At 44.3% G+C, this 18,530-nt stretch overlaps 1 protein-coding gene across 1 annotated transcript in view; it reads right to left on the bottom strand.

The window, feature by feature from the left end:
* The window catches only part of SPPA (signal peptide peptidase), a 126,202-nt gene that overhangs the window by 100,352 nt on the left and 7,320 nt on the right, over nt 1–18,530 (bottom strand). Inside the window, exons 2-3 of the mRNA XM_087389331.1 lie at nt 12,197–12,634; nt 11,334–11,517 (exon numbers count right to left, since the gene is read on the bottom strand). Coding sequence (XP_087245457.1) covers nt 11,334–11,517; nt 12,197–12,634 — 622 coding nt within the window. The remainder of the gene's footprint in view (nt 1–11,333; nt 11,518–12,196; nt 12,635–18,530) is intronic.

The raw sequence follows: 18,530 nt of genomic DNA, 5'->3' as shown, positions 1-18,530 counted from the left end.
TGTAGGCCTACTTATAGTCAGTTAGGACTATTGGTACAGTTAGTTTATGTACCATCTAGGTCAGTTCAGACACTTAATTCAGTTAGGGCAGTTAGCCCTAGGGTTTTGTTAGGTTGGCTCTCCCTTGAGCCTCCACACTTGAGTTTTGCAGCAATCTATTACAGCATCTTGTTTTTCTCCGTTGTGCTTCCATTTTTAGCTTCCATTGCTTCTAACACCCAACAGTGGTATCAAAGCAGGTCAAGAATCCATTCCCTCAGCCATTGACAGCTTTCCCAAGCTGTTTGGCAGCCTCTGGAGCTCTCATTCTTGCTGGTCTTCCTGGTTTTCACACTCCCAGGAGTGTTTGAGACCTTTCCAAGCACTTTTGTCACGAAAAACCTCATTTTTTCACGAGAAGACCGCACTTTGGAGCAACTCTTGCGAAGGGAACTGTTTTTCGGTGCATTTTCTAGCCTCCTGCAGCAAAAAACGACCACATGCGAGCATTTACAGCATCTATATGGAATTCCGAACCTGTCCAAAAAAAAAACGTGCATGCGTCTGAAATTTGTACGAAAATCTGTACATTTGTCAAAAATTGTACAGAAATCCGTACATCTGAGAGAAAATTCCATACTTCTGTCCGGTTTGTCAGAATTTCAATACATTCACTGCAGTACAGGCTGCCTCGGGGTGCGTGCTAGTCATTTCTCAAATTTCCCAGCATTTTAGAGCTGTCTCGAGCTGTGCGCCAGCATTTCAGAGCTGCCTCGAGCTGTGTGCCAGCATTTCGGAGCTGCCTCAAGCTGTGCGCCGGCATTTGGAGCCATTTGGAGCTGCTAAATTGATCCGGAGACTTCTCTTTGAGCCCTTCACTCCTCGTTTGGCATCCCTTTGCCTCGGGCTACGAGCTTCTCTCCATTGGATCTCTTTCTCTCAATTTCTACATGCTCTCCTCCTCGTGGGAGCACTTCTTTTGCTGTAATTCTCATTTGCAGCCCTCATTTGCTCGCTTTCAGACCCTGTCACTACTGTTCATCATTGGGTAAGCCGTTGTTGCATTGGTTTTTTTTCAAATTTCTGATTCACTTGCATTTTGGAAAGGCCTCATGTTGCCTTTGGAGATTTTTCTTGCAACAGGTACACCTTGGGACAGCAGAGTCTTTTACAGACATTACCTTTGAAGCTTGGGCAGTTTTTTGGCTATTTCAGCGCCATGTCTGGTGGCAAAGATGATTTGTTTGGGCTGATTGGAGCCGATGACAAGCTTGATGGCACAAATTACCCCATGTGGTCATACATGATGGGACATGTTTTGGTTGATGATTTCACCAGGTACGCTTGGATTTTCACATTGAAATCCAAGTCTGATGTTTCTTCATGCTTCAAGCACTTTACTGCCTTGGCTGAGAATGAGAGTGGGCTGCACATTGCTCACATTAATACAGACAGGGGGGGTGAATACATGTCGAAGGAGTTTGCTGTTTTTTTGGCTTCCCATGGCATTAATCATCGATGCACGGTGCCTTATACTCCTCAACAGAATCCCATGGCTGAGCGGAAGAATAGATCAACGAAGGAAATAGCCAGATGCATGTTGAAAGACAAACATTTGCCTAATAAGTTGTGATTGGATGCGGTCATGTGTGCAAATTACATCTTGAATAGATGTCCTACAAAGGCATTGCAGACTATCACACATTATGAGGCTTGGACAGGTCATAAGCCTCACATTTCCCACCTGAGAACTTTTGGATGCTTAGCTTATGCTCATGTGCTTTTTGGATGCTTAGCTTATGCTCATGTGCCTTCACAGAGACGCACTAAGTTGGATGATAAACCTGTTAAATGCATTTTTCTTGGGTATAGTTCAGAGAGTAGGGGCTATAAGCTATATCAGCCCCGCACGGGCAAGTGTTTTGTCAGTGGGGATGTTGTGTTTGATGAATCTTCCACTATGCCTTTGCTAGACTGTCAAAAACAGCCCGTTGTTGATGCCCCTGACATATTTGACAGCTTGATGCCTTTGATTCCATCCGATGCTCGGGATGATGTTCCATCTGAGGTTGTCCCTCCTCCATCTATTGGTCATTTCCAGCCCCACGTGCATGCAGAAATTCAACTTGATATGCCTATCATTGATCAAGATCATTTGCACTGGGCTCTTAACCAGGAAAGAGCAAAAATTCAGGATCCTAAAAAGGTACCCCGTTGGCTCCTTGACACATTAAAAGACAGCAAACAAGACGCTCCTCTCCCAACCCATACAAGAGCAGCTGTCCGGAAAGAGCGTGCTAGTTTTGTTGCTTATGCTTTGGTTGCTACAGCATGCAATGAAGAGCCATTATGTCATCAAGATGCCTTTCAGAATGATTGTTGGATGAAGGCCATGCAAGCTGAATTGGATTCTATCCATCAAAATAACACTTGGGAGTTGTGTGATTTGCCTTATGGCAAGAATGCCATTGGAACTAAGCTGGTTTACAAGATCAAACGGAAAGCTGATGGTTTAGTGGACCGTTACAAAGCTCGTCTTGTTGCTAAGGGCTATGCTCAGCAACATGGCGAGGAGACTTTTGCTCCCACTTCCAGGATCGCTACCATTCGCATTGTTATTGCCTTTGCTGCCCACTTTCATTGGCAGATACATCAACTTGATATTAAGACAACTTTCCTTCGTGGGCATTTGCAGGAAGAGGTCTATGTTTCCCAACCTCCTGGCTTTGAGGTTGAAGGTTCTGAAAGCAAGGTATGCCGCTTGAAAAGGGCCCTCTATGGATTGAAGCAAGCACCTTGGGCTTGGTATTCGAGAATTCATTCTCACTTTCTCACACTTGGCTTTCAGAACGGCCCTACAGAGGCTACCCTTTACATCCGCAAGCATGGGACAGATTTGCTGATTTTAGTCCTTTATGTGGATGACATGCTTGTAACTGGGACACATGCTCAGCAAATTGCAGATTTTAAAGTTGATTTGCAGCAGACATTTGCTATGTCTGATCTTGGTCTTCTACACTACTATCTGGGCATTCAATTTGCTAGCAGTGAGGGGGGCATTTTGATGTCACAATCCAAGTACATTGGACAGCTTTTGCAACATTTTCAGTTTGAGGATTGCAAGCCAGTATCCACACCATTAGAGACTAGTTTTCACTTCTCTTCTGAGGATGGCAGCGGTACATGTGATGTCACTCTCTATCAACAGGCAGTTGGTTGTTAAATTTACCTATGCCATACGAGACCTGATCTACAATATGCTGTCTCCCAGTTAAGCAGATATATGCACAGCCCATCTATGCACCATTGGCATGCCGTGAAGCGTGTTTTCAGATATCTTAAAGGCACTCAGCATTTAAGCCTTCTTTATGGGGCTCATACTTCACTTGTCATGCATGGGTTCACTGATAGTGATTGGACTGGTTGTTCTAACACTGGTGTGTCACATAGTGGCAACTGTTTTATGCTTGATACTTCAAGTGTTTCTTGGTTCAGCAAGAAGCAGAGTACAGTTGCTACTTCTAGCTGTGAAGATGAGTACAAAGCAGCTTTTACAGCTACAGTGGAGTGTGTTTGGCTTTGGAAGCTACTTGCAGATCTTTGTGCATCTTCTGCTTAAACGAGCTTGCATTGCTGGTCTCATCGTGAAAATAGGGCCAGAGTAGAATGCTCCCAAGTATGTTCATGATGAGACAATCTCAACCGGTGATCCATCCAATGTGAACCGCTCTCTATCCATAGTGGCTCGGGATGTGTTAAAGATCATAACCTTGGTCTTACCAAGATTGACCCTCATATCGTGTGACTCACAGAACGCCTGTAATACATCTAGGTGTCTCTAGAGGCCCTCTGCAAAAGAAGATAATAGCACCACGTCATCTGCGTACAACAGGATCTAAAGCAAGGAGCTAGTGAGAGGGCATCCAGCCCCCCTATTGTCTCCATAAAGATCTCGAGCTCGTCTATGTAGAGGCCAAACAACAAACAAGGTTCATGATAATGGGCAACCTTGTTTTACCCCAATAGTGCTCATGGTCCCCTCTGTCCATCCAGCCCCTGTTCTGACTCTACGTGAGACCCTCTAGTAAAGTGCCATAACAGCCTATATGATCTCTGGTCGTAACCTAGCTCCTGTAATCGTCTGATAAGGGTGTATTAAAGGCTTTGCAAAAATCCACGTAGCAACAATAGACCATCTTCTTCCATGCTTCGGCCTCCTCTATGACACTCCTGAGTGTGAGTATGTGATCCATGGTCCGATGGTCACAACGAAATCTAGTCTGCCCCTCTGCCCTGAGTCCCTGCATCTCTGTGAATCGGCTGACCTCTGTGTCAAGTACTGATGCATGTATCTTTGACATGACATGATGGTCCTGTAGTTTTTCAGGTCCATGGGATCCCCTACCTTATGAGTGGGTGTGATGGCATTGAGATTCCAAGTGTGTGGAAAACCAAGATAGGCTACATCATTCAAGAGCTTTACTAAGATCGGGGCTAGGGTGTCTATCCCATATGCAAGAAAGTCGTTCATAGTCCCTCATGATCTTTCGATCGGCCATTATGGAGCTTCAATGTTGCGTCCTTGACAATGTCCTTAGTGAATAGAGTGCAAGAGGTAGGACGAGGTGAGTACGCAAGGTCAGGGGCAGGCTGGTGGGGGATGTCATACAGTGTGCATGCATAGTGGGCCAAATCAAGGGGGTTTTGGGGATAACCACTCAAGAAACTTCCGCAAAATGTCATTGTATTGTTGTCTCTGGATCGCACAGAAGCCTATAGTCGATGCGATGAGACACGGAACTACCCGATCGACATCCTCAAGAAATGGGGGAGGTGGATCTGTGCATCGCCTAGTGGGCCTTCTCTAAAATCTGTAAGAAGCAGTCGCTTGATTTCACAGGAATCTCGTTGTGCGCCAACCAAATCTTGAACCTGTGTAGCTATAAGAGATCCTCCGGTATAACTTGGTTGACCTCGTGATAGGTGAGCAAAGGGGGTATTCTATTCATCTCAAACCATCTACATGTATGTGCACCAACACATTTAATCGCCCTCAGCAGCTAAAGTCATGAATGAAGATAGGATCAACCATGGTAACATATGTCGGCCTAAGGTAGAAGAGCCACAATTTCTAACTCAATAGAGGTACGTGCAATGAAACGCTTCTTCTTTTTTGAAACGTTAGAAAACATTTGCCTTTTTTAAACGCGTTTTTTAAAGACCATTTTTGGAGCAAAAGGGACTAAGGTCATTTTCTTGCCCTATTGCACGTCACATCACGTGGAGCCATCACAATCAACTTCACTTCGAAATCACATCCACAACAGCCGTCGAGCCCATACGTTCGTGCAATCGTGTGCCCGTACGTCCGCACAACCATACAACTAGCACCCAAGATTCTTGTCCTACCTTGCCTTCAACAGCTTGCTAATCCCGCACTTTCCGTTTGCAACCTACTAATCTCTGTCTCAATCGTTATGTGCACCCGTGCAAGATGTTGGAAAGGTCACCTCCCCATCTGTAAGCCCCCATATGAGGAGAGCATGGGGGAGGGAGACCTAGGGCAGTACCCAACAGAAAAAGAGAGAAAGGGGCTGCCACATAGACAGCATCATGGCTGTCATGTGGGCAGCACATCTAGAATTGTTATGGGCAGGACAGAGGGCCAGGAGAGTACGGAAGCATGGCAGATCTGTACGGATTACAAACGCCTGCTGTACGGCTGGTTTCAGGGTCACGTATGGAGCTCAGGCAGGAGCCCTAGAGCTGGAACAAGCCCGGAGCAGAGGCAAGACAGTCTGGGACAGATTGCGATGGATCTAGGACAGGAGGCGCACTGTTTGCAGTAGGATTTGGCTGGGCTGGACCCTGTATTTATAGGGCATCTGCCCTTGAAAGATGGGCCAAGGGCCCTTGTAATGAGTGCCCCAAAAGGGCAGCCCACAGTCCCATAAATGGGGAGCTGTGGGGTCGGTTTTCAGACAGACTGAGTCGGCCAGATTAGGGCTGACCAGTCAGTATTTTTGCAGGCCCTTGGGGCCTATATAAAGAGGCCATTCAGGCCTCATTTCATCATCACTTGCAGCAGCAATTCCACCAGCAGAAGAAGCAGCAGCAGGGCTACCTTTGGGCCTACAGTCAGGAGGAGAAAGAAGTACCTTGTGCTGCAGACCTAGCTTGCAGGAGGCTGCCCACCTAGGCTGGTTTCCAGACAGCAAGGTGGAGAGGATCATTCTAGACGGAAAGTCTACTCACGCTCGAGGTGGAGCACGCAGACTCTAGTCTAGAGATAGCCAGCAGATAGGAGGACTTTGTGGTAAGATCAGAGGACCACACCATTGGTGGGACTCTGGATCTGTCTCTCTTGTATTGTGTCCATAGTTGTGGATGGAAATATATTATTTGGTGGTTTCTCTATCTAGTTTGGTTCATTGTCTATTGATGAGCCTGCACACCTATTGAATGCACATAAGTAAAGAAGTTTGTGATTCCACACCCACACCGCACACTGTGTGAGCTCCTGGGCATTATTTCCGCTGCGTGTACCCTCTGTTGGGTCTTTTCTAACACAAGATTACCCTATAGGTTCTCATGCAGGTTGCCATGTGACTGAAGGATCCATAAAGGGCGGGATAGCAAGATGGCAAAGAACTATCGAACAACTATGGTGAGCAGCCTAATGGCAAAGCTCTATGGCACTATTCTTGAGCCAAAAATCAGCAAATGGGTAGAGGAACAAGGAGTCAGAGGACCATCCCAAGCAGGGTTCCACCCCAAACACTCAACGGTTGACGATCTAGTTGCCATAAGAGCTGCAACTGAAGGAGTTAAGCATAAGAAAGAGGCCGTCTATTGTTGTTTTGTAGACTTCAAGAAAGCCTTTGATACAGTCCCACGTAGGAAGTTATGGGAAAGATCGGAAAAACAAAGTCCCTCAAGAACTCAGAGAAACCATTTTCTCATTTGTACAATTAACTAGATTAAATAGACCCCAACCCAAATATTATTGGATGTAGATGTGTAACATTGTAATCTCTTTTGCTCAATTTTCACTCTATGAATTGTAGTTGATTATCTAGATGGCACCACTAGCCTCCAGTCACTATGGTGGCTCAGAATACTTTTGCCCTTATTTAGGATTTACTGCAACAAGGACTAAAATACCAGTAAAGTAGGACTACAATATCCTTGGTTTAGGACCAAAATAGTGCTAAAATAACTCCAACAACCCATTGTTGTGGTTGCACAGAGATACATCTAGAAAAATACAATTAATCTTTTAGGAAATGCAATTGATGATATGACCCTTGAGGGGTCCCCTCTAGGGGAAAGGACCATATTGACATGCAATAAACAATATCTAGGATGCCACTGGATAGATATGGCACATGTCGATATGGCCCTTGCCCCTAAAGGGAACCTCTTAAGGGCCATATCGTCAATTGCATTTTCCTTGGTTACACAAGGAAATACAAAATATTACCAAGAAAACAACTACTCATATAGGCGTGATTCGGGTACCATGTTACATGTGGAATTGTGGGCCTATCCTACACCATATAAGGTAGCAACTAATTTTCTACAACCTTGTGCATGGATTTTGGTCTAGAAGAAGTAGTACCCCTGGACTTTATAATTCAAATTTTAAGGGCTTCCCCTAAACATCATCTTGGTGAGCACAAAGTAGTATAGAATAGGCTACACCAACTTTCTAAGGCGGGCAAACATCAGCTTCAACTAGATACTCACAAAACTCTCAGCTTGACTCTATGAGAAGGTTCTAACAGAGCTATCACAGCCACTAGTAGATGGATCATGCTCCACAAGAAAAGCTGTAATCAGCAGTGACATAGGGGTTAAGCAAGGCTGCCCCCTCTCACCAACACTTTTCGGTCTCTTTATGGATGATCTGGAGGGTTGGATGAGATTACACAGCAAGGGAGCTGTTCAGATTGCAGGGTAAGACTTGTAACACACTAGACATTATGTACCTCCGATGTGTCTCCAGTTAGCATTTATATTGGTATTTTATCAATACTTTTATAACTTTCCATCAAGTTGATTTCCTGTTTGTAGAATTGCATTTTTGTCCCTGGGTTTTGCCTTAGTTTTTGTAGCATTCTCTGCATCAGTATCTCTCTGATCTCACATGCATCTTCAGGTATATCAGCGGCTGTTATACCCCAGGATTCTATCCACTTCATGCCCTCTTTATGCGATCCCATGATTTGTGTAGCTTCCATTGCTTTTAGTGGTATCCTATTGGCATCCATCTTCTCAGCTTTGTTGAGATAAGCCATGAATTGACGTATTGCTTCCCCTTCCAGAGGTATCATACCTGTTTCAGCCAGTAGGATGGGGTTGGTGTGCCTTCACCCTTAATTCCCCTATAGTTTCTATCCGTTCCCAATACTCCCTAGAGAGCCCGGGTGCCCAGGCTAGGCATCCGTAGAGGATCACCGTCTGCACTAGCATGGTGTATCGAAACTCTCTCATTTCCCAATTCCATAGATGAGCCTTCCTGCATTTATTTTGAAAGCTATATAGAGCTTTCAAACCTCCCAAAATCCTCCTTTCCACACATGCATTCCATTTGTAGCTGTCTGTAAAATCCAGCTCTAGGTATTTATATGTGTTGACTGTTTCCAGGGGTTTCCCTTCAAAGGTGACATCCACTTCTTTATTATGCGTTCCAATCACCATTACCTTTGTCTTATCTATGTTGACCTGCATGTCTGAGTGTGTGCAATACTCCCTTAGTGCATCCAAATGTTTTTGCAGATTCTCCTTGTTCTTTGCAAAGAATACCACATTGTCCACATAGATAAGCATTAGCAAAGCATTCTTATGGGTGCTATCACAAAATACAATAAGAGGATTGAGACAAAATTAAATGTTTCTCATTTGAGACAAGGCTAATACTAAAAGCCCATAGCTGAAGGAGTTGAGGAAGGAGGCTTTTATAAATTATACCACACTACATCATGTGGCATATAAGGTATAGATACTTGAATATGCAAAGCTTGCCCAATAAATATAAAATGATTTGTACGTAGTCTAGCTCATCTTTGATAGTGATGAAATGTGGAATCTTTCATCTTCAAATGGTCATTAGCATTCCTCTTGGGAGGGTGGGGCTGTTAGAGAATAGGAGGGAATGAATCACTCAAACCTCCACCCAAGATCTCTCCAACTCTTACACACACTCAACTCAGATAGATGATCACAGATGCAACAAACACTCACTCAGAAATAACTTGGACGGAGAGAGAGAGAGAGAGTATATTCATCCACCAGATGGTGGGCAGAAAAAAACAGCTCACAGGGAGCAATACAAAATACAGCAAAGTGCTGGAGAATACTGAAGGACTCTCTCTCACACAAACTGCTCCAGAACTGAGTGCACAACACAGCCTTGGAAGGAGGCTTTCAGTCTTGCACTGGATACTGGAATGACTGAAGGAGTGGGCCTTTTATAGGCACTGCCCAGGCCCTTGAGTTGACCGACCAGCAGGGTTGGTACCCTGTCTGGTGGCCGACCAGGTGGGCCCTAGAAAACCGACCAGGGTTGGCCCTGGTCGGTGGCCCTAGTTGGGCCGACTTGGCCTGCCACAGGCCCCTATTTAAGGGTGCCCTGTGCAGCCAGTCTGCGCAGCTGCAGGCGCCTCCAAGTGAGGCCTAAGGCCCCTGTTTCCCTGCTGTTGCAGGCAGCAACCAGCCTGTGTGCTGGTTGCCTATGATGCCAGCCTGAGTCTCTCTCTTTCCCCAGCCCTCCTACCTCTCACTGCCCCTTGTCCCCTCAAATCGGGCACGGTGAGTTTCTAACAGGGGCAACTAGCATTGTCTCAAATGAGACACACATCTTCATCGAATTCAATCTTCTTATTTTATTTTGTGATAGCACCAAAAGGCGAGAGACTTTTTCTAAGACTTGGAATACACTAGACATTATGTACCTCCCATACGTCTCTAATTTAGCATTTATATTGGTATTTTATCAATACTTCTTCCATCTCCAAATAGTCACTAGCATTCCTCTTTTGAGGGTGGGGGAACCAGTCTTTATGAGGAGCACAATGGCTACAAAGTCCTAAGTCAAGAATCCATGATTCATCAACATGTCCAATAATGATTCCTCAAGTATTACATGTCTAATCTGTTACTATGTTTATGACATTTTTACTATTTAGTTTAACCATGTCTGTCTTTTCTTCGTACATATATAACTAAGTGGCAAGTTCCTCACAATATAACATGGACCCTTTTTTCTAGAGTCCTTGTGTTCATGATGATCTTTATTATCATTGCATTGGCATTTTTTAATTTTTTATTATGAAGGTTGTATCATCCTGACTACTAAGTTTTCTACTCTGCCGTTAGGGGGTGTGAGAGAGCCTTCTTCGAAAGCATGGACACAAAGTTGTCCCATGAGAAATTGCATAAACCGTTGAGAAAAAGATTAACCACTGATTGATCTTGCATAATCTCGCCATGCACAGACAGCTAGTGTAGCAAGTTCTTCACTTCGGTCATCATTTACATTTCTTTCATCCTAATTCTGCTAAGTTGCCTTTTCATTACCAACAAGTTTTGCGTGCTTGCATCTTCATGTGTGAGCTATAGTGCTTTCCACTTTTCAGCTAGAGAGTACTGCATGATGTTCTTGCGCATGATCCGAGGTAAGCCCTTAGTACCACACATGACCATCCAAGCAGAGTTTGTCAGACCACCATTTAAGGTAGCCCACAGAATCAGAAGTGGTGACCCCCCACTATCAGCCCCAATCCTTTCTTTTTGGCTTTTGAGCTTTTCATGCATTGCATGGTGTATCCCGTATGGAGCTTGCTCTAACGGTTTTCTTTAATACTTAATAGAAGTCTCTTTCTGCAAAAAAAAGAAGTGGTGACCCGAGTTCATTGATGGTGACAGGTGGCTGAATGGTGATTGATCCTATAGGGCCAATTGCATCAATTTGGTGTTCGGCCAATGAAGGAGTGGAGATGGCTTGGAAATAAGGGGCTCGAATAGTCCCATAAACATAAAATGGCCTTTAAAAAGCCCCCTTTAATTTATTCTTGCTGTGGCTAAGTCGAGAATCTTAAGGAAAACATAGATCCAAGTGGTGGCATCCACTACCAATAAAAGACTACGGGGTGCAAAAAATACCTGATTAATAAACAATCTTTCTATTAAAATTAGGAATAAGATCATGAAAACAGCATCGACCATTTTATATCACCATGCTACACCATAATGCCTGCATCCACTTTCAAAACTTAGGCAGCAAAGCTGTGCAGGAGGCTTAACTACCAGATGGAAGCACAAAAGCATGCAGGAAAGGTGAAATGACAGACCTGACTTTTTGTAGAAAAGAATGTGTCTACGAATTTCCTCAACCTTGCCCCAGCCACATTCAAGAGGCTCGATCTGTAAGTACACGCCTGAGACACGAGGATCGTAAGCTGCCTTAACAAGATTTTGGCAAACTTGTGGTAATGATAATCCTGCTGTGAACCGCCTCTGCAACTGTTCTGTAATCTGATATAAAAAGTAAAGTAAAAAAATAAGGGTCACTCCATGCAATTACGTCCTGTCATGTAGGTCCACTGGCAATAAAGCTAGTCAAAGAACATAAATCACACTCCTGGGGATCAATTCATCGAGGTAAAATCCCTATATATGTCAAAATGACTAAATCTACTCGAAGAACAGAAATCAAAAGCAAAAGCCACACCTGATAGTCGACTTGTTCACAATGGAAGCAGAAAAACTCAGATTCATACACAAAGATCCAGACTCATTTTCATCTACTGTTTTTGTGAGCATAGATAATCCATATTCATTGAAATTTTAAAGAAGTGCAGGGATAAAATTATATTCACAAAGGACAGATTCCATTGATAAAGGCTTTGCTATGTATTCCTTTGGAATAGAAGTATTCAAAGTCTTAAAATTTTGAGGTTGTGATGATGACTGCAATTATAAGAACCCGTACGCTGAATTAAACCTGAGTGTCTTTGTAAACATTTAAGACATTTAAGACAGAAAGAAAGGTTTATGAATGCCTTTGAAAGACCAAAAGGCCTATGAGACCAAAATCTGAATACAGGTATGCACCTGCCCAACAGACAATTTTAAACACACCCACGTAGAAGTCTATCAAACAATCCAAGCTGTAGAAACTTCATTCACCTATAGGATTAGACAGAGCACATACCTTGCCAGAAAGCTTCAATTTAAGGACACTGCCTTTCTTTATCCTTTGCCATGGAAGTGCAGTCAACATTTTCAACCGCATGACAAACATATCCCAGCCACCAATTTTCCTATAATCCAATTCTCCAGAAGGAAAGTCCTCTTCTGTTGCAGCTCCATTTTCACTTTTGGATTGGGTTGCATCTTCTGAAACCTTTTCCTGCTTTTGTTCTGTAGACTCTGAAATCTGTGTGGTTTCTTTCCCTTCTACAGAGGATCTAACATGAAATCCTCTTTGTCTGCCGGCAATCCTTTGTAAATTTCTATAACACGAGTGTGATAAGCCCCCAGAGTTATTTCCTGAAGTAGCTTGCAGGAAAGAAGCCTGATTAAAACCATTTAGGAAGCATATGTGGTGGATAATTGTTTGTCTGCTGCAAAGTGTTGTGCAGACAGATGCCTGCACCAAAACAAAAGACTTCACTGAGCAATTGCTAAAAGAGATCATGAAAAATAAATTAAAAAGCAGGCACAAAAATAGTAACTAGAAATAAGAGAAGTCAACACCTAAGCATTAAACCTCCCTAACAATATTTCCAGAAAAGTAAGACATCATACATGTATGACCTTGAAGCCATACATTATGAGAATCTCCCTTAAAACTATTTTTAAAAATTAAGACCTGCATGTATGTGGTGCTACCGGATCACAAATTTGTAGCTTGTTTCTAACCCTTACCTCTTAACTCAAACTTTTGCATGACCAAAACCAGAAAATTTTATATAGATTGCCACTCGGGTGGACATTGCAGTTTATCCCTTGATTTTGACAAGGCACATTGTACAATCTTTTTTCCACCTCCTCAAGTAGCTCAAAATCAGTTCTGGACATTCATCCTCTTGCCCTTGTTTGCCTTCTGCAGTCACTTCCAGTTTCACTGTTCCTTCTCGATTCTCTGTCCTCCTTGTGGCTTCGGCATTGCTTTCTGGTTGACGTTTACCCTCAAGCTGCTTCATCTTTTTTGCAGGGCTTCTTCTAAATGACAGTGACATGTCTTGACATTTCAAAGCATCACACATCTCAAAATGCCCTTACACTCCCATATATAGTGCTAGTACCTCTTTTCTCAGGCCACAACTTTCACTCTCTCCCGCAGGCACAGCACGATATGCAGCCCTGTCAAATGCACTCTATGTCAAAGCAACTAAGCACGTATCATCTACCAACAAATGGCTCTGATACCATGTCAGAGAAGAGAAATGCTTGCTGTAGCCAACTCCCATGCAGTGGAAAGGAATAGATTGAGATCACACATCACTTCAAGAACCAACTCACTCTATGTGCATGCATGTATGAAAAGACACTTCAGAACTAGAAAGAGCATACTCAGATATACAGCCAAAAAGTGTGTATTGATCTGAAGAACAAAGTAAAAAATCTGCCAGTGCATATACCAGGACCTTAAGCACACTGTCGCTGAGGTAAGATACCAAAAACAGCTCCGTAAGCTGTACTACTACTAAGGTAAACTGCTGCGCACCTTCCTGTCCACTTCAATAGCTCCAAGGATTAAAAAATATGCTCCTCCTTCAGTACACCTCCCATGGTTCTTCTACTTCTCTGTTCGCACCTTTGATATGTGCATCTGGAAGGACTAATGCTGACCACTGGAACTGCCTCTGCTCTTCACTCTAGAAGGTGATCTGCAGACTGAAATACTGGATAGGTGGAACCCCAACTGGGACTCCTTATAAAGGGGCTGGAAGCCCTAGATCCTGGCCGACTAGGTCTCACAGACTGCCGGCCTGGCAGTCTGTTGTATTGCTGACTTAAGCTATACCTGACTGCAGACTACAGTCTGCTGCTGCTGCCGGCCCCAGCCCTGCTACTTCTTGTGCTGGACTTTATTCAGCCTAAACCAGGGCAGACTATCACCCAAGAATGCTGATCAGGGTGGCCCATGTGTCTCCCCTAAAATGAATGTAAGAATTGATGTATACTTGGGGTCCATGTGTTGGAAAGGTCACCTCCCCATCTGTAACCCCCATATGAGGAGAGCATGGGGGAGGGAGACCTAGGGCAAGAATGTAAGAATTGATGTATACTTGGGGTCCATGTGTTGGAAAGGTCACCTCCCCATCTGTAACCCTCATATGAGGAGAGCATGGGGGAGGGAGACTTAGGGCAAGACATGCCCAGAGGAAAAAGCGTGGAGAGGGGGTTGCCACCTGGGCAACACCTCACAGCAAGGAAAAGACATAGAGGGGCTGCCACATGGGCAGCAAACAGGCTGCCAAGTAGGCAGCATATTCATGGACTTACCTGGCAGAGAAGGCACCTTCTAGAGGGCAGAACAAAGGCGGAATTGTCGGATGACTGTCCACGACTGGAGCAGGCCAGATTGCGCAGGGTTTCCAGAAGCTATGGGCTGCGAAGAGATGGTGCTGATGTCAGCAACAGGTACAGGTGATGTCAGCAGTGGTACAGCTGTCTGCATCAGCACGAATGGACCTGGTCGAGGATGGTCCATGACTCTGCAGCTCTAGCTGTTCCAAGTCTAGCTCCATACAATCAAACCATCCCGGTACACAAGTTCTTTCCGTTCAACACCAACCACTTATGGTACTGCAATTATCGATCATGACCATGCCAGTGTCTTTGTACACCCTAAATACCATCAACAAGTATAGCAAAAAGATTGCACTAGCTGCCTCACTATTAAAGAATAGTAGCCTCCTATGGTGGTAAAGATGCTTAAAGGAAAGAAAAAACATAACTACTTAGCATAGGTTGGAGTATGTGTTCCTATGTATCCTAGGTCATCACATTGCTGCTAGAGATGCGGTGATACCCCAGATCAAGTTGGCGGATACAGCATAGGAGGCTTGAAGAATCTCTATGAAACAAAAATCACGGGTTGACGGTGAAGATTCTCAGAGATCAGCTTGCGGTAGTTGGTGGCAAGGTGGGCAGCAACCAGTTGACAACGTTACTGGTCAGTAAGATTTTGAAGACCTTCCAAGGGTTGGTGACAACTTTCATCTCCAGAGAATGATCAAACCCTAGTATGTTCAAGAAAGTGTGTTGCTCTAGGAGGAGGCACAAATGAAGCTGTACATGGAAACAATGTCAACGAGAAGAGTTATATGGTAAAAGGTAAGTTTGGCAAAGGCAAGCCCCAAAAAAAGAAAGATGCCAACGATTCAAAAGAGACGGGGACTCTTTTGATGGGAAAAGAAAAAACAATAACAAGAAGAAATGTTTCTACTGTGACAAGCTTGGACATTTTGGGATGAATTACAAGAAGAAAAAGGCTGACCAAGCAATGGAAAAGGCCCAGCCAAAGATGGAATCTAGCACGACGACTGCCAATGTGGTGAAAGAGGAACTTTTCTTGGTGAAGTTTGCAGACTGAGGAATGACAATATTCATGACAAACAGTGAGTAGTGGTGCATAGATCTGAACTTTGTGTTGGAGAATGGTAGGTGATTGCTCAATCTTGGGTCCAGGTGTTGCAAGATAGGGGCCAACCCCCACCTGTGAGCCCCCGCTGTATATGTTCCCTACATACATGTGTGCACACAAGTGAAGTGTGATAGGTGGCGTGTAGTATCCTAGAAACTTTTCCACATAGTGACTCACTCTCCCATTTGGTAGTAGGGAGAAGACTAGCTCAACTCTTTCTCCTACTAACTGCTTACTGAATAAAGATAAGAACCTGCTGAGACAATAATGCACTCACAAACACAAGTGGAAGCTATGAAGAGAGTGTGAGACTTGAGGGGAAATTGGGTCCTCCGAAGAGTGAAAATAAACTGTATAAATATACTTTCATAAGACTAGAATATATCCAATCTTACAAATTTAAAATTTTTATAGAACAGGCAAAAGAACAAAGGGAAAAAATTTTAAATGAGTAAATAAGAAAATTTAAAAAGAAGAAAAATAACTTAGCAAGAAAAGCTACGCTTATGTTCTCCTCAGTACCCAAGCATAAGCTGCCATCTGGGTTTCAAAAGATTCCAGAATCTCTTCGGTACAGACTCTAACATGCATTACCAAAAGAAGTAACATGCATTGTAAAATGTAGTGGGAGTACAGACTGTAACATGCATTGCTAAAAGATGCCCAACATCCTTCTTTAAACACCAAAAAAGATTGCTTCAAGGATACCTTGGAAGCCAGAAAATAAACTGTATACATGTCTGCCCAAAGGGCTGAATACCACTATAAAGAACGGGTAAATTACTGAATGGAGGGACTAATCCCTCATGTAAAACTGCAAACTCAGGGCTGCTGTGATGCAGACCCTGCTGCTGCTGTCCAGGGCTGAGCAGGGCCTGTAGGAATCCTGTAGGAATCGCGGGATGGGAGTTGGAAGGCTGCTGCCCTGTCTCAGCCTGATCTACTTCTGATCTGCTGCTGCTGGCTGAGGTAAGACTGGCCTGCTCCAGCTTTGAAGGTGGATGGAGAATGAGCCCAAGAGGGCTGCCTTTTATAGGCCCCCCAGAGCCTGAATAGGCCCAAGCCTTGGATAAACGGCCTGGTCTATCCCAACCCAGTCAGGTCTGCTGACCAGCCAACCTGGCTGTTTATCACCAGCTGCCACGTAACACCTGTGCGGTGCGGCATCTGCCCATGGCACCCCCTTTTGCTGAGATTAGAACTAGGGTATGTGAAAAGCCTCCGTATATGCTGAAAGGAAGTGGACATAATCTGTGAAAAATCCTCTTCGACCCATGATGCCTTGTGGGAGCCCCTGTGCTTAAACTTGGCTGCGCACAAGCGCTGACGCTTGCCTATACCTTGCTTGAATCGATGAAGCAAAATCTGTTTGGGCTCGACCATATATGCCTCATCAACGACCTCGGGCTGCTCCACATCTAGAACCACTGTCAATGCTGGCTTGAGCCACAACACATAAAATACTGGATGCATGGTCCATGTTGTAGGTAACTGTAACTTCATGGCCACATCATTGATAACCTGAATGATTGGAAAGGGACCAAGCTGTGAGAGCTTCAAGCACTTCCTTTGAACCTGCTTAAGCCGCTTCTTCATGATCCGAAGATAAGCCCACTGCCTTACTTTATAGCCAGCTTGCGTCTGGTAGGCCTCCTATGCTTTGGCAATGAGATCTTTCATGGACCCCGTGATCTCCTCATATGATTTTGTGATGTGATCGGCCTTGTACACCTTCTTAGAAGTCCTGGTGAGAAGGGACTTGAACTTCTTGCCGAAGGCTTCTTCATAGGGACACAATGGTGGAATGGGTGCCATTCAGGATCCCCTAAACCAATGGTAAATACAGCTCCCATCGGGACTGTGCACTTGCAACAAGGCATTTCAGAACATTGAAGGCCGACTCGTTGTAGATCTCTGTTCGGCCATCGGATTGAGGATGAAAGCTGCTGGAAAAGCTGAGCTTTGTACCAAAGTTGTCGAAAAGGGCTCTCCAAAACTGATTAGTGAACTTGTTCCTGTAGTGAGCTATTGCATTTTGAAGTTGAGCACATTCTTGTGAGAGACTAGAGTGAGAGTGACCTCTTTCCTTCATGGATGACTGTAGTGAGTCGAAAAGCCGCCTTCAAACTACTGCCCTAGAGAACAATAGCAACTGCTGTTAAGAGCCAACTCTCATGGGGGTTTATAGAAGTGGAAGAGCGCGAGAGTAAATCTCTGACTGTCAGAGTTACTTGGTCAACCATATTGCTGCTCAATCCTTTATCTCAGTTTTGCCAATTGCTACCTTAGCTATTGATTGACTCTAAATCCTAGACAGCAACTACAGAGACGTTGCAGGAGACTACAAGAGCAGCAGCAAGCAAGCGTCATCAACGTACAAAAAGAAAGGCCAAACGTAGCACTAAAGCAACCACAGAAACAAAGACCCAAGCAGCAAGACAAACTCAAAGGAGACTCTACGAGCTACATCGTCACTGGATATCCATAGCTATGGATGTCCATAGCCATAGCAGCAATGACATCAACAGCAGATACATAAATAACAAAGGCCAAGCATCTAAGCATCTAAAACTGACTACCGCAGTGCAACGCATCCACAAGCTACCTCAAGGCAAACTCGGACGGCAACGCATAAGCAACAACGAGAAAATAAGCACAGCTATTCGGGGAGAGGAAGCCATCCATAACAAGCACCAAGCACATAAGAGGTGTGATCCGATAGACAGTTCGATGCCCCAAAACAGCGACACAAAAAGCTCCCGCCATCTCCGACAAATTCTTGCCACTGCACCTCTCTCCATCGTCGCCGACTCTCGCCCTGCACGAAGTTTTTATCTTGCTCCAAGGTCTCTAGACCTTAGAAAATGACACATGGAGGATAGGGATAGTA

Source organism: Dipteris shenzhenensis, chromosome 18 (assembly GCF_047967505.1).
Source record: "Dipteris shenzhenensis isolate YYH24624 ecotype China chromosome 18, Dip_SZ_1.0, whole genome shotgun sequence".
Lineage (NCBI taxonomy): Eukaryota > Viridiplantae > Streptophyta > Polypodiopsida > Gleicheniales > Dipteridaceae > Dipteris > Dipteris shenzhenensis.
The sequence above is the reverse complement of the archived record's forward strand: the minus strand, read 5'-3'. Positions and strand labels throughout refer to the sequence as shown.